The sequence below is a fragment of the Trichosurus vulpecula genome, chromosome 5 (genome assembly GCF_011100635.1).
Source record: "Trichosurus vulpecula isolate mTriVul1 chromosome 5, mTriVul1.pri, whole genome shotgun sequence".
NCBI classification, from domain to species: domain Eukaryota; kingdom Metazoa; phylum Chordata; class Mammalia; order Diprotodontia; family Phalangeridae; genus Trichosurus; species Trichosurus vulpecula.
In genome coordinates this window covers 213,317,153-213,330,753 of record NC_050577.1, presented here as the reverse complement: position 1 = coordinate 213,330,753, position 13,601 = coordinate 213,317,153, and the positions used below count along the sequence as shown (strand labels likewise).

General features: G+C 40.5%; 1 protein-coding gene across 1 annotated transcript in view; it reads left to right on the top strand.

Annotated features, from left to right (window-relative positions):
• Positions 1–13,601, top strand: part of ANO4 (anoctamin 4) — a 429,862-nt gene that overhangs the window by 198,997 nt on the left and 217,264 nt on the right. The window contains exon 4 of the mRNA XM_036759990.1: positions 9,046–9,237. Within this exon, the coding sequence (XP_036615885.1) occupies positions 9,046–9,237 (192 nt within the window). The remainder of the gene's footprint in view (positions 1–9,045; positions 9,238–13,601) is intronic.

Below are 13,601 nucleotides of genomic sequence, written 5' to 3'. Positions count from 1 at the left end.
GATCTTTGACAATTTACTTAACAAGGACAGGATTTTGTCCTTGAATATCCAGTTCCTTATAGATCGTAAGGTGCTTCCATACTCTTATCCTTCCAAGTTCACCTGAGCTCCAAATCCTCCTTTCTGAGTCTTTCTGAGCCTTTAAGAGAATTAATCATTGAGCTCTGAGTACAGATTGAAGAGTATTTTTTCACTTTATTTTTCTTGATTTTTTTTCAACATGGCTAATATGGAAATATGTTTTGCATGACTTCACATGTATAATGGATATCACTGCTTGCTTTCTGTATGGGTAGTAAAGAGGCTAGATGGAGGATATAATGTGGAACTAAAAATTTTAAAATGAATGTTAAAAAAGAGAATTAATCATTCCAATAGTAACATAAGCAGTGGCTTTCAGCCATATGAATAACTATTGAAATTCAAATGAAAATAGCTCTGTGGAGCTACTTCACTCCCATCAAATTGGCAAAATTAACTTGAGATGATGAAACTCAATGCTCAAGGAGGTGTGGGGAAATATTTAAACATATTCATTGTTGGTAGAATTGCAAATTGGTAGAATGTTTTTTCAAAGGCAATATAATTCATGGACATAAGATCCATGAAAGGTAAAGCTTATGTAGTTGAGCTTTTATTTTTCCTCCTTTGTGTCTAGAAGAAAATATGTTTGGAAAGTAGCATTTAAATCATTCTTTGGATTATGAGAAAGAAAAATTTGGTAAGTTATTAGTGGATTGATAAAGCAAATTCAGGAATGCAGTGTCAGAAATATTTTCATCCCAATTTCTTTTCAGTGGAAAACATGTGACCCCAAAGTAATCAAATTATTTGGATGAGGTCTGTTGTAAAGTAAATGAAAATAAACTTAAGTTATTAATAACTGGAGTACTGAGAGAAGAAGGAGTTCTAGGATGGTGAGAAGGATAGAAAGCTATGAGAAATAAAGAAATTTGGTATATGAAGCCTGGAAAAGAAAAATCTGGGGAGGGGCAGGGAAAAGAACAGGAAGAATGCTCAATGGCTGTTTTCAGGTAAAGTAGTAAAGTAGGATTAGACTTGATCTATGTGACTGAAAAAGGAAAAAAGGAAAAATTTCCTCAAGGTGGAATCATCGAGAAACAGTCCAACTGCCTTTGTTGTTCAGTCGTTCATTCATGTCAAGCTCTTCATGAACTCATGGACCATATTGTAATTGGGTTTTTCTTGGCAAAGATACTGGATTGGTTTTTGTCATTTCCTTCTCCAGTGGATAAAGGTAAACAGGGTTAAGTGACTTTCCCAGAGTCACACAGCTAGTAGATGTCTGAGGCTGGATTTGAACTCAAGTCTTCCTGACTCCAGGCCCAGTGCTCCATCCACTGTGTCATCTAGCTGCCTCCCAATTGACTTTAGAGCTATCTAAAAAACAGAATATTCTGCCTTGTGAAGTGGTAAACTCCCTATCACTGAAAGTATGTAGTGGTAGTGGTAATGGTAGTGGTAGTGGTGGTGGTAGTGGTGGTGGTAGTAGTAGTAGTAGTAGTAACAGCAGGAGCAGCAGCCATTTGTGGTTTGGTTACCTGATAAGGACATTATAAAGGAAATTCCTGCATTGAGTAAGCTCCTCAAGGCCAGAGACTTTATTTTTGTCTCCAGATTGCCAGTGTCTGGCACATAGCAAATGCTCAGTCAAGCTCATTGATTAAGAGGTTGGACTGATATGTCTCCTAAGGACCTGTCTGCCTCAAAGATTTTGTGATTTCTTCTGAGTTGCTAAGAAGCCAACAATTCAATGTCAGAAATTGAAATTTCTAATCCTGTAGGATAGCATCATGACTCCTGGACATTTCTGCATGCCTTGCTGCCCTTTGTCCCAGTGTTAATAGCACTCACAATGCAATTACTCACTGGCTTGAAAGGTAATTTACTCTGTGAAATGACAATGAAAGTGGTACAACACATGGAGTAGAGCCCTGGAAATGGTGCAACATTGGAGAAGGTACATGTGTTCATACGACACATTGATCTTATGAATCACAGTAATACCATTTTGATGAACACAAAGCAAATCATGTTAGCAGAGGCAGAGCCACAAAGCTCACAGTTTTTGGAAACATGCCAAGAATGAGCTGTATCTTAGCATTTGATTATCTTGAGGAAATTTCCTATTTACTGATGGTTAGTGATGATTCTTAGTTAATTCAGTGAAAATTAGAGAAGGGAGCCACATTGCTGAAGGTTTGACATTGACTTTCAAAATATGTTAGGCAGCAACTATTTGTGGAATGTGTACTCTTCAAAAGACACAATTTTCTTGGCGCCCCAGTTTCCTTGTCCATAAAACCAATCAATCAACAAGCAAGTTATGAATCACTGTCACATACCAGCCATGGCACTAAGGGCTGGGAATAAAAAGAAAGGCAAAAACAGCACCTGTGTTCAAGCAGCTTCCATTGGAATGGGAGACAACACATATAAGTCAACACATATGAGAAAAGTCGATACAAGGTAGCCCTAGAGAAGAAGTATTGGGAAAGGCTTCTCCCAGAAGTTATCACTTGAGTTGGCTTGTGTTTCCCTTAGTAGAAACAGGGAAGTTAGGGAGAGGGTTTGTGGGGGGCAGGACTCCTAATTTACACATTTCAAGTTTGAAATACCTGTAGGACATCCAGTTGGGGATCACCAGTAGGCAGTTGTTGATATGGGACTCGTTGGCATGAGAAAGACTTGGCTGGGATATTTGGAGCTGGGAGTCATCTGACTAAAGATGGTAGTTGAACCTATGGGAGCTTATGAGGTCATCAAGGGGTGCTGTGTATGTAAAGAAAGAAGAGGAACCAAGGCAAAGCCCTGGGCCACACTCTCACATAGGGAATGAGACAGGAATGATGATCTAGGCATCTAGGTGGCACAGTCAGAGCACTGGACTTGGAGTCAGAAAATGCTGAGTTTAAATCTGGTCTCATTTACTTATTGGCTGGGTGACCCTGGGCAAGTCACTTACTGTCTTTTCATCTCAATTTCATCATTTGCAAAATAGGGATAGCTATATCACCTACCTCCCAGAGTTGTAAGGAACAAATGAGGTGATATTTGTAATGTACTTTACAAATCATGAAATGCTATAAAAATTCTTCCCTTGCCTTCCCTTCCCTTGTCTTGCTTTCCCTTCCATTCTGAAAGGAAACTAAGATGGAGTAGTTGGATGAATAGAAGAAGAGCCAGGAAGGAACAATGTCATGAAGATGCAGGGGGAAAAGAACGTCTAATAGGGATGGGGGAGTGGTCAACAGCATCAAGTACCATACAGTGATCAGGAATGAGATTTGAGTAAGAGCCATCAGATTTCGTGACTGAACAAGCATCGATAACCTCAGAGGGAAAAGTTTTAAGCTCAGCAATGAGGTAGGAAGCTAGACTTCAAGGGACTGAGAAGTGAGGAAGTGATGAAAAACTCAAGTCCACCAAGTGCCTTTTCTCCCAATTGAGCTAGGAGAGAGAAGAGAGATGGAGAAAGACAGCATGAGGGGGTATCCAGACCAAGTGAAAAATAATGATAATAACAAAACAAGATAAATACAAAGCAGATAGAATGAACCTTGTAAGGGTTGGCAGTCACTCTTCAGGGACCAGGAAAGACTTCCTGGAAGTGCTCGAGCTGAGTCTTAAAGGAAGCCAAAGCTTCCAAGAGGACAGTGGGAGTGGAGGGCTGATGGAGAGGGAATCTGAGTCATAGATTGGGGAGAAGAGGGGAATCATACCGCTTGGTTTTGAGGGGGTTTTATTGAAATATGCGGAAGAGTCCTCCACTGAAGAGAGGAGTGTCTGGGTGGCTCAAGGGAAAAAGAAGACTCAAAGCAGATGTTGAGGGGAATGAGATCCAGAATCAGTCAGGGTCCCTCTGCCCTGGCAGACAGTTTAGAGCAGTCTCAACCTTTTAGGCCAAATGATTTCCTTAGGTGCAGTATGGCTAGGGAGCAGATCTCTGGCCTTTGGGTCTGAACCATCTGGGTTCATGTCCTGCCTCTGACAAACAATACTGGAAGACCCTGGACAAGTTGTTTATGTTCTCCAGGCCTTGGCAACTTTCTAAGATTATAAATTGCAGAATAATTGCTGGTCTTCATCATTAGTAAAGTTCTGACAAAAAAAAGTACTTGAATGGATATATCTACAGGAGAAAAAGGTATCCAGACTTCCACCTGCCACTCCCCACTGTTGTCACACTTGCTGTAATAGGTTCATAGGATAATAGATTTAAAGCTGAAAAGGACCTAATAGGCCATTGAGTCCACTCCTCCTAGTCTTACAAATGAGGAAACTGAGGCCTAGGGGGATTAAGTGACTTGCCCTAGATGACCCAGGATTTAAACCCAGGTCATAGCTTTAGAACTGGAAGGGACCCCAGAGGCCATCTAATCAAACCCTTTCATTTTGCAGGTGAGGTAACAGATGCTCATAGAAACTAAATGACTTACCCTAGGTCATTCAGCCAGATTGGTGGTTGCCAAGTCCTGATCAAGGGATTTGTTGTTGTTTGTTGTTCATCCTTCCTTCTCAAAGAGACCCAATGGTACCATGTGGGTGATGTCTTGACTTGCAAGTGAATTGGTTTTAAGTGAGGCAGAGCTGTGCAGTCATCAGCCTCCTTCTCTCCTCCAGAGTCATTCAGATCATAGATTTTGGCAAAAAGGAAAAAGGTCCCTGCTTTAAGAGAGTGTAAGACAAATAAGTATAGTAGCCACTCATTCAATCATAGCATCTTGAATTTAGGACTGGAAGGGACCTCAGAGGCCATGAGAAAACTGAGGCATATTTGTGCTTCCTGTTTCCCCTTTCAAACAGTAATTTTTAGAAGTAATGGATGAAATATAGTTTTCGTTAGTTTTCCCCGAACCTGCAATGGGAAAATGAGCACCAAGGCCCTTTTGGGTGCAGTAGCAGGGACTGGAGACTCAAGGCACTGTGTGTCAGAGAAAGTGCTGGTGAAGCTTGCACTGAGACCCTGGGGAACCAGAAGGGCCTGTTGGGGAAAGAGATGGTTAGTGGCTCTACTCTTCAGGGCCCAATTGGTGGAAAGGGGTGTGAGATCTCAGCAGGACAATTATAGGCACCACATCTGTAGCCACAGAGGCTGGGAAGATTCATCTGTCAGGGAACCAGATGCATTGCCCACCTTATCTTCAGTCTCCAACTACCCAGTGGCAGAAAATTGATGGAAGAACAAGGCTGGAAAACAGGCTTCCTGGGCTGGAAAAAGTGTATGAATTGAGCAAGAACAATGTAATTCCGTTTGATGGATCTGTCATCGCATCGATCTGGTTTTTCCCTCCAAAGGTGCAGATTGTAGGCTGTCCGCGTCTTCTCCTTCTCTTTGTTGAAGTCCATGCCCTCCAGCACCATCTCCCTATGGAGAGGGCTCCCACCTGATGTTCTGAGCTCCTTCCTCCAGATCTCTAGACAATGCCTGCAGAGTATGGGCTCTCCATTGGCCTCCCCCACACTGGATGACTAGCCTGCCCACTTTTGCAGTCATACATTTCTATGATAACATCTTTTATCCATCTTCTTGTGTGTGATTTCTTGACAGTAATCTGCCTACTCTCCATTGTTTTTGGTTTTCCTTTTTTTTTTCAGTTTTCAGCATTCACTTTTATAAGACTTTAAGTTCTAAATTTTTTTCCTCCCTCGTTCTCTCCCCTCCTCCTTCCCCAACACAGCAAGCAGTCTGATACAGGCTATACATGCACAATGATATTAAACATATTTTCACGTTAGTCATGTTGTGAAAGAAGAATCAGAACCAAAGAGAAAAACCATATATTCTCCATCATTCTTGGGCTACCTGCAATCATAACTGTCTGTAGGCTGATATTCCATCCTTAACAAGCCATCAGACAGCTAGGAGGCACAGTGGAGTGAGTGCTGGACTTGGAGTCAGAAGGCCTGGGTCCAAATTTCTCCTCTAATTAGCTGTGTGATCCTGGGCAAGTCATTTCACTTTAATCAGACTGTTTCCTTATCTTAAAATGGGGATAATAATAGTCCTTACCTCCCAGGGAGGTTGCTGTGAGGAACAAATGTGAGGATTTATATAAAGTGCTATAAAAATGCTAATGACATACAATGCCAGATTTTTTTCAATGTGCTGGTTAGTATTGCTCAATCTCCACCACCTCCCCTTTATACTTTATTATAGAGGACGGTTCTTGGGAGAGGAGGAAAAAGGTATATTGGGAAATGTAGAAGATGTAAAAATAAAAAGTATCAATAAAATGTGTTTTTATTTAATGACTTTTGTTTCAGAAAGAAGCTGTGGGTCATTAAAAGTCCTGCTGTTCATTTTGTTATCTGTTTTCAATGTCTTTCCAAGATATAGTTATTGAGGGACAAAGAAGTAATATGACTTACCCATCCTCCCAACAGTGATAGGATAGTTCCCCCAACAAATACTAGTCAATCAGTCAATAAGCATTTATTGAGCACCTACTGTGAACTTAATAGACACCTACTGTGTATACCTACTGTGTAGGTATCATACTAAATGCTGGATATGCAAAGACAAGAGTGCAATAGTTCCTGCTCTCAAGGCACACACGTTCTAGCATACATACATGCGTATAGCATGTGTGTGTGTGTGTGTGTGTGTGTGTGTACATGTATAAGCAAGATAGATAGAAGACAGCTAGGGAGTGCAGTGGATGGAGCACCAGGCCTGGAATCAGGAAAACCTGAGTTCAAATCCAGTCTTAGCTACTTACTAGTTGTGTGACCCGGGGCAAATCAGTTCACCCTGTTTGCCTCAGTTTCCTCATCTGTGAAATGAGCAGAAGAAGGAAATGGCAAACCACTCCAGTTATCTTTGCATAGAAAACTCCTAAAAAAGGATCGTGACTGAAAATGACTGAACAACAAGGTAGGTACAAGGTGATTTTGTAGGAGAAGGACCAAGCCTTTGGGAGGATCAGAACAAGCTTCATGTACAAGATGGCTAAGCCAAGGTAGCTAGAATGGGCTGGCCAAAGGTTATAGAATGGGAACTTCCCAGCATTAGGTATGTTTCTGTTTGGCCTTTAATAATACGAGCTTTAGTTGGGGAGCAGCTTTGTTATATTTTAACAAAATGCATCAAGTTCTATTTCTATTAACATAAATCTTCCTGTAATTCATATGGTATTTTCAGTGAATAATTAGAAACCGAAAAAGAGGAGGGGGCAGGGAGAGAGAACTTAAGCTCATGAGACATCCAAGCAAACTTGTCTTTACTGGGAAAGAAAATACATCTTCCTACCTACCTCCCCCCACTGCATTCACAGGCAAATTTGTAGCTTTCATATGTTCCTTATATTAGTATCTACATTTAAACTTCCTCTTCTCTTCTTTAAAGTTGGAAGGTATGAACACACGTTTGGGACTTCAAAATGTTTCCATTGATAAGACTCTGGGAGTTTCTGGTTTAATGCTTTGACAATAAAATTAGAATGTTTTTCTTTGGAAGAAATTTTGATGCATCACTCAGTGATAATTAGGCTATTTCTATGCATTCTTTAGTAGAAATGGGTATCCCAAAAGAACAGCTGTGACATCACTGCCTTGCTCAAGAAGTTCTAGTGACTCCCTCTTGCCTCTAGGATAAACTATTAATGGCTGTTTAGCTTTTGAAATCATACACAACCTGACTCCAATCTCTCATTGGGCATTACTGATTGTTCCTCAGCAACCCAGACAAACCGGTCTTCTCTCTTTTTCTCCATCTTTCATCTTCATGCCTTTATACCTGTTATCCCATATGCCTTTACCTCTCCACCTTCTAAAAACCTCTTCCTTCAAGACTCTGCTCAAGCACCAATTTCTGCATGAAGCCTTTCCCAATTCCCCCAACTACTCATGCCCTCATTCATAAGGAACATTGTATTTACTGCCTTTACATTTATTTTCTATTTGTGCTGTATATATTTTTGGATGTATTTATTGTCCAACCCTCCATTAGAGTGTAAATCTCCTGAGAGAAAGGATTGTTTCACTCTTTGTACTCATGTCCCCAGTACCTGTTACGTAGTAGGTCCTAAATAAATATTTGTTAATTGATTAATTGGTGGATGGATCAAACACTAACTCTTCTGTTAGGTACTTAAAGCCTTTTATAATTTGGCTCCAGTCTACATTTCTAGATTTCTAATAAGCACATTCCACCCAAACTTGACTGCCTGCTCTGCCTTGTCTCCTGTGTTTCTTCTCCTGTCTCCCTACCTTTATTCAGAATATACTTCACTTAAAATATACTCCCTCACTTTCTCCCTTTAGAATCCCTATCTTTACCCAAAACTAAGTTCAAATGATTCTTCCTGTCCGAGGCCTTTCTTGATTCCCACCCTCTCCCTCAGTTTCTGGTGCCCTCTCCAGAAATGACTTTGTATTTACTTGTACATGTTTGAATTTACTTATGAGCATAAGTGTTGTTTCCACTAATACGACACAAGCTCCTTGAGGGCAGGGCCTATTTCATTTTTGTCTACCTTAATAAATTTTTTCATTCATACATTTTTGTAGCATAGATACATATAGTTTCCTTCGTTCTTTGCATTTTACTGTATATATAGGTTCATACAAGTCGTTAGTATTTTTCTGAATTCCTCATAGTTGTCATTTTTTATTGCACTGGAGGGAGGGAAGAAGATATATCAGTATGCACAACCAACCTACTAGTAAAAGTACTAAGAACCCCATGAGTTAACAAGATCTAGGATACCCACTTGGCTTTCGGAAGGACATGTACTTTTGAAGGAGTTCTAAAATCTGTACCCAGGTTCTCCAGTCTCAGAAGTTTCATCTAAGTTCATCCATCCACTCACTCGCTAAACGGAGGCCATGAAAATTCACTGGTATGCAAATTTTGATGTATGCAGCATCCTTTAATGGTTTGAAAGGGATGTGTTTGTTTGCCTGTGGACTTGATGACATTAATTGACTCATAGCTAGCTATTAACTTAAAACTAAACCATTTTGTCTTGTAGCCACCTCAAGCTGACCTCTGCAATAGAATGGTGCTGTTTCTCATTCCAGGTTTAAGTTTATCTCTTCATGGGGCTGAAAAGCGTTTGCAAATCCATCCAAGGCGAAGTGTGGCCAGCCGTCCAGCCTCCCGTCGACCACTCGTGGTTAGGCATTCTTCACTCCCACCTGTCCGACGGCCAATAAAAATGGAGGCATCCTCATCTGGAGTCGCTCATGGGAGAACCAAAATTCTCCATCCAGGTAATGCATGGAAAATACCAGTGAGAGGCTGCCATAGCAGCTGTATGCTTCCATAAAGCTATGCTTTCATTCGGAATGTACTTCTTTGTGAATCTGGCATGTTCCTTAGCCCTCCGTTGTCTTGGTGAATGGCAAGGTCAATTGAATGTCATGCTCACTTTGAATTGGGGCTGAGATTGATGTTTCGGAGATGCTTGAAATGAAGGCTTTAATGTCCTTTAGGCCTGCATATACAGACTGTGTCAGAGTGTTGTATAAAGAGAAAATGAATTTTCTGCTGGTGGCAAAAGTCTAAATTGAAAGCATGGTAGATGTTTTCTTCTACACTTCAGAAAGACTCACAGGCCTGCCATATCTCACAGTGGAGAGAGTGAGAGAGAGAGAGAGAGAGAGAGAGAGAGAGAGAGAGGGAGAGAGCTACACAGAGACAGATAGCGAGGGTCAGAAGAGGAGAGAGAGAGGGAGGGGGAGAGAGAGAGAGAGAGAGAGAGAGAGAGAGAGAGAGAGAGAGAGAGAGCGAGCTTGTCTATCATTTGGTTACCTTGGCCTCCTTAGAAACATCCCATCCCCAGAGTCGTAACTAATAAAAGTGGCCCTGGGTATAAGTAGCAACAAAAAAAAAACCTGCTTTAGTCTAGGCACATGAACAGTGTCTTTCAATCAACTTAGTAAAACGAATTTATTTGATGGATAAAGGAAAGATAGGTAATCCCTTGGGACACCTGGGGCAGGAAGTGAGGAGGAAAAAAAGGAAAGAGCAAGGCCAGGCTGAGGTACAGCCTCAAGGGAAGAAATCACTGTCTGGAGCTAATTATTTTGTGCTTAGGTTAGTCGCTTCTTTGTTGCAGAATAAGCATGATTGATGTCTTTTAAAGTTTCATGCTCTGCAACAAATCTCTGATTGCCTCACCTTAGTTATCCTACTTACCCCCCAACACCTATTTTAAGGGCAGAATTATCTGATCCAATTTACTGTGTTCTACTCAAGAGAGACAATTAGACAAATATATTAAGTGGACTCTTTGTGGAAGTACATCTATATGGCCCATAAATAAATGTTAGCTAGATTCCAAATTATAATAGAAAACTAAGAGTTATTCTCCATTAAAGTTTTCTAGGTTCATTAAAACATTTAAATATTTAATTATAGAATATTCTATTCACTTCACCAAACATATTAAGCATCTTCTGTATGTAAAATAGGGCTTCTTATGTGTTATCAATCCCTTTGACATTGGACTTCTCAGAATTATGTTTCACAGAGTGATACAAGGGGAAATTATTATATTAAAATAGTTGTCATGATACTTTTTACAAAAACAAGTTTAGAGACCCCAAATTAAGAACGCCTGTGTAAGCCTTTATGCTGGGTACAGAAAAATTAAGAAGAATGGAATGGTAAAGAGATGAAAAGAGCCTGTATCCAATAAAATAATTCCCTTTGTAACACCCTTAAGAGATCATCATCTAACCCCCGGTTTGAATACATCAGTAGATAGTGAGCTCATTACTTCACAAAGTAGATTATTGCGGTTTTAATCAACACTTAGTTTATTTAAGAAAACTTTTCTTTATGTAACTCCCCTCACCCCCCCCCCACCGCCCCTGTTGGAGTTGGCCTCCTAATGCCTTCCACCTTGATACTAGTTCTTCTCTCTGTATGTTTATCTTCTAACTGACATGTGATACTATCTGTGTTGTTATTCTCTTTACTAAGGAGATCCCAACTATCTGTTCCTTCTCATCCTATGAAATTCTTCTTTGTGTCCTTCTACAAGTGCTATCCTCTATGTCTTTTAACGTTTTGTAAAGGCCAGTACCACATTTGGGTCATCTCTCTGTTTTCCCTCATTATTGTGGTGTGACTATCTTTATAATGCACTCTAATTCAATAAATATTTATTACTTATCTGCTGTTTATATTGCTCTGTAGTTGGCAGTGGGGAAAGATACATACTTTAGATAGAACTGTAACTAGGGCAGGGCAGCTGGGCCTTTGTCCCAGCCACTGACATAAACAAGTATGATTCCTCCCTGCTAAGATTTGGATACTAATGTCCTTATATCTTGTAGGCTGCCAGCCTAAGACCTCATGGAATTTGGGGCAGGTGGCCCAAAGAGAGAGAAAGAGGGAACAGGGTCATGGCCTAGCTGATGAAAGATGGAGGAAAAAAGAGGGAGCATTCTGCTTCTTCTTCAATCCACTCCCATCATTGTCATTTGCATTTCTGCCCCAGAACTATGTTTGCCCCAGGAGAAGAAAACATTTTAGTTACATCTCTGATCTTTGGCCCTGCTTTCCTGGAGTTTACAACCTAATAAAGAGAATATGACACAATGCAAATGAATCCAAAGTAACCTGTGATAACTGCCCGAGAGAGATGTGAGCCTATCAGGCTGTTAGTTCAAAAAAGTGAAAGGCATTGTCCACTTGGCAGTGGAGAACCAGGAAAGGCTTCCTATAGCACATGGCCTTGATATTGAACTTTAAAGCATGGAGAGAATTCAGTTCAGTCATCTTCAATAGGGAAAGGGGTGTGAGAGGGCATGCTGTGCAAATTCAGCTGTTTGAGCAAAGAATCAGAGGCCTGTATGGAAGTAGCTGAATATGTCTCATTTCTCTTTTGATTGTCAATGATTGCAATAAACAAATAAATTATTAAAGTGGAAAACATGAATGTAATTTGTGATACTGAGTACTGTAATGGTACAGGGCTAGGCCTTTGATTTTATTGGAGGAAACTTCTTCTATCAATGCAGGTCAGCCAGCACTTTCTCTCTAAGTCACATTCTTAGAGTTGCCTGGGGATGACCAGAGGGGTCACAAAGACAGTATGCATAATAGATAAGACATGAGCTCAGGTCTGCAAGGCCAAATATCTAATATGAATGTGTTGGTGTTGCTGTTAAGTCATTTCAGTCATGTTCAACTCTTTGCAACTCCTTTGGGAGTTTTCTTGGCAAAGATAGTAGGATGGTTTACCATTTCCTTCTCCACCTCATTTTACAAATGACGAAACTGAGGCAAACAGGGTTAAATGACTTGTCCAGGGTCACCCAGCTAGTAAGTGTCTGAGATCAGATTTGAACTTGGGTCTTCTTGACTCCAGGCCTGTTGCTCTATCCAATGTGCCACCCAGCTGTCCCAATATTAATGTAGACTTCTTCATTTGTCTTCACAGTCACCATTGTCTTCTAGATGAACAACTTAGAAGGTTGTGTTTCTACTTAACATGATAATGTTTTATCATGTGGCTATGAATGCTAAGTATGCTTAGTGGAGTTTAACAAAATAAATAACCGGTTCTAGCACAGAGGTGTAGTCACCATTAAGCCACAAATTATCATTATACATCTCTTATTATTTTGAAGTGAGTTTAAAATTCATGCTCTCAGGCAAATTTGCACCTGATTCTAATTCTGTTCTATTTTAGATTTTCTAGCTTGCTACTGACTTATGGAATGTTAGTGATGGTGATTATATTGTAGTGGGTAGGGAATCAAACCTGGAATTAGAAGATCTGCATTCAAGCCACACCTTTGAAAATGAATGGGCTGTGTGAACCTGGACAAGAGATTTAACTTCTCCATGGCCCAGCTTACTCTCTTAGGACTCCAAATGGTGCCGAACTGCTTGGATAGAGTGCGTGTCCTCATCTGGAGCTCCTCTTACCCTCGATGACAGTTATTCCAATGATGAAGATGCCAATGACAGTGACAACCATGATGATGATGACAACACGGATGATGGTGAAAGTCAGCCCTAGTGTAGAAATATCTTGGTCACTTCTGGCCCCCGTGACTGTGACCCTGGGCAAAAGCATTTCACTTGGAGTGTTCTAGGTATCTTTCTAAGTCTAAAAGCAGCAGAGAAAGTACTCACCTGCATTAGGAGGAAGAGTTTGCTCCCTGAAATATGTTTTCTAGGCAGCTATGTGGCACAGTAGATACAGCACTAGAGCTAGACAGGAAGATCTGAATTCATATATTGACTCACATGCTTAGTGACTGTATGACCCTGGAAAAGTCCCTTGACCCCTCTTCACCTCAGTCTCCTCATTTGTTAAATAAAGATTATCATTGTATCTATCTCCCAGGGTTACTGTGCAGATAAAATGAGATGACATTTGTGAAATGGTTTGCAAACCTTAAAGTGCTCTTTAGATGGTCTCTCTTACTATTACTTTTGTTGACTCTCTTTCCCTGAAAGTTCCTTTTATCATTAAAATTAAATGTCCAGTCTTCCTCACTACTCCTGATAAGATAATAGTAGCAGTTGTAGTTACAGTGGTAAAATCACGTCAGTATGCATTTATTAGCTCCCAGCATTGCTTGAGGATAGAGTGAGATGATGTTTGTTGTTG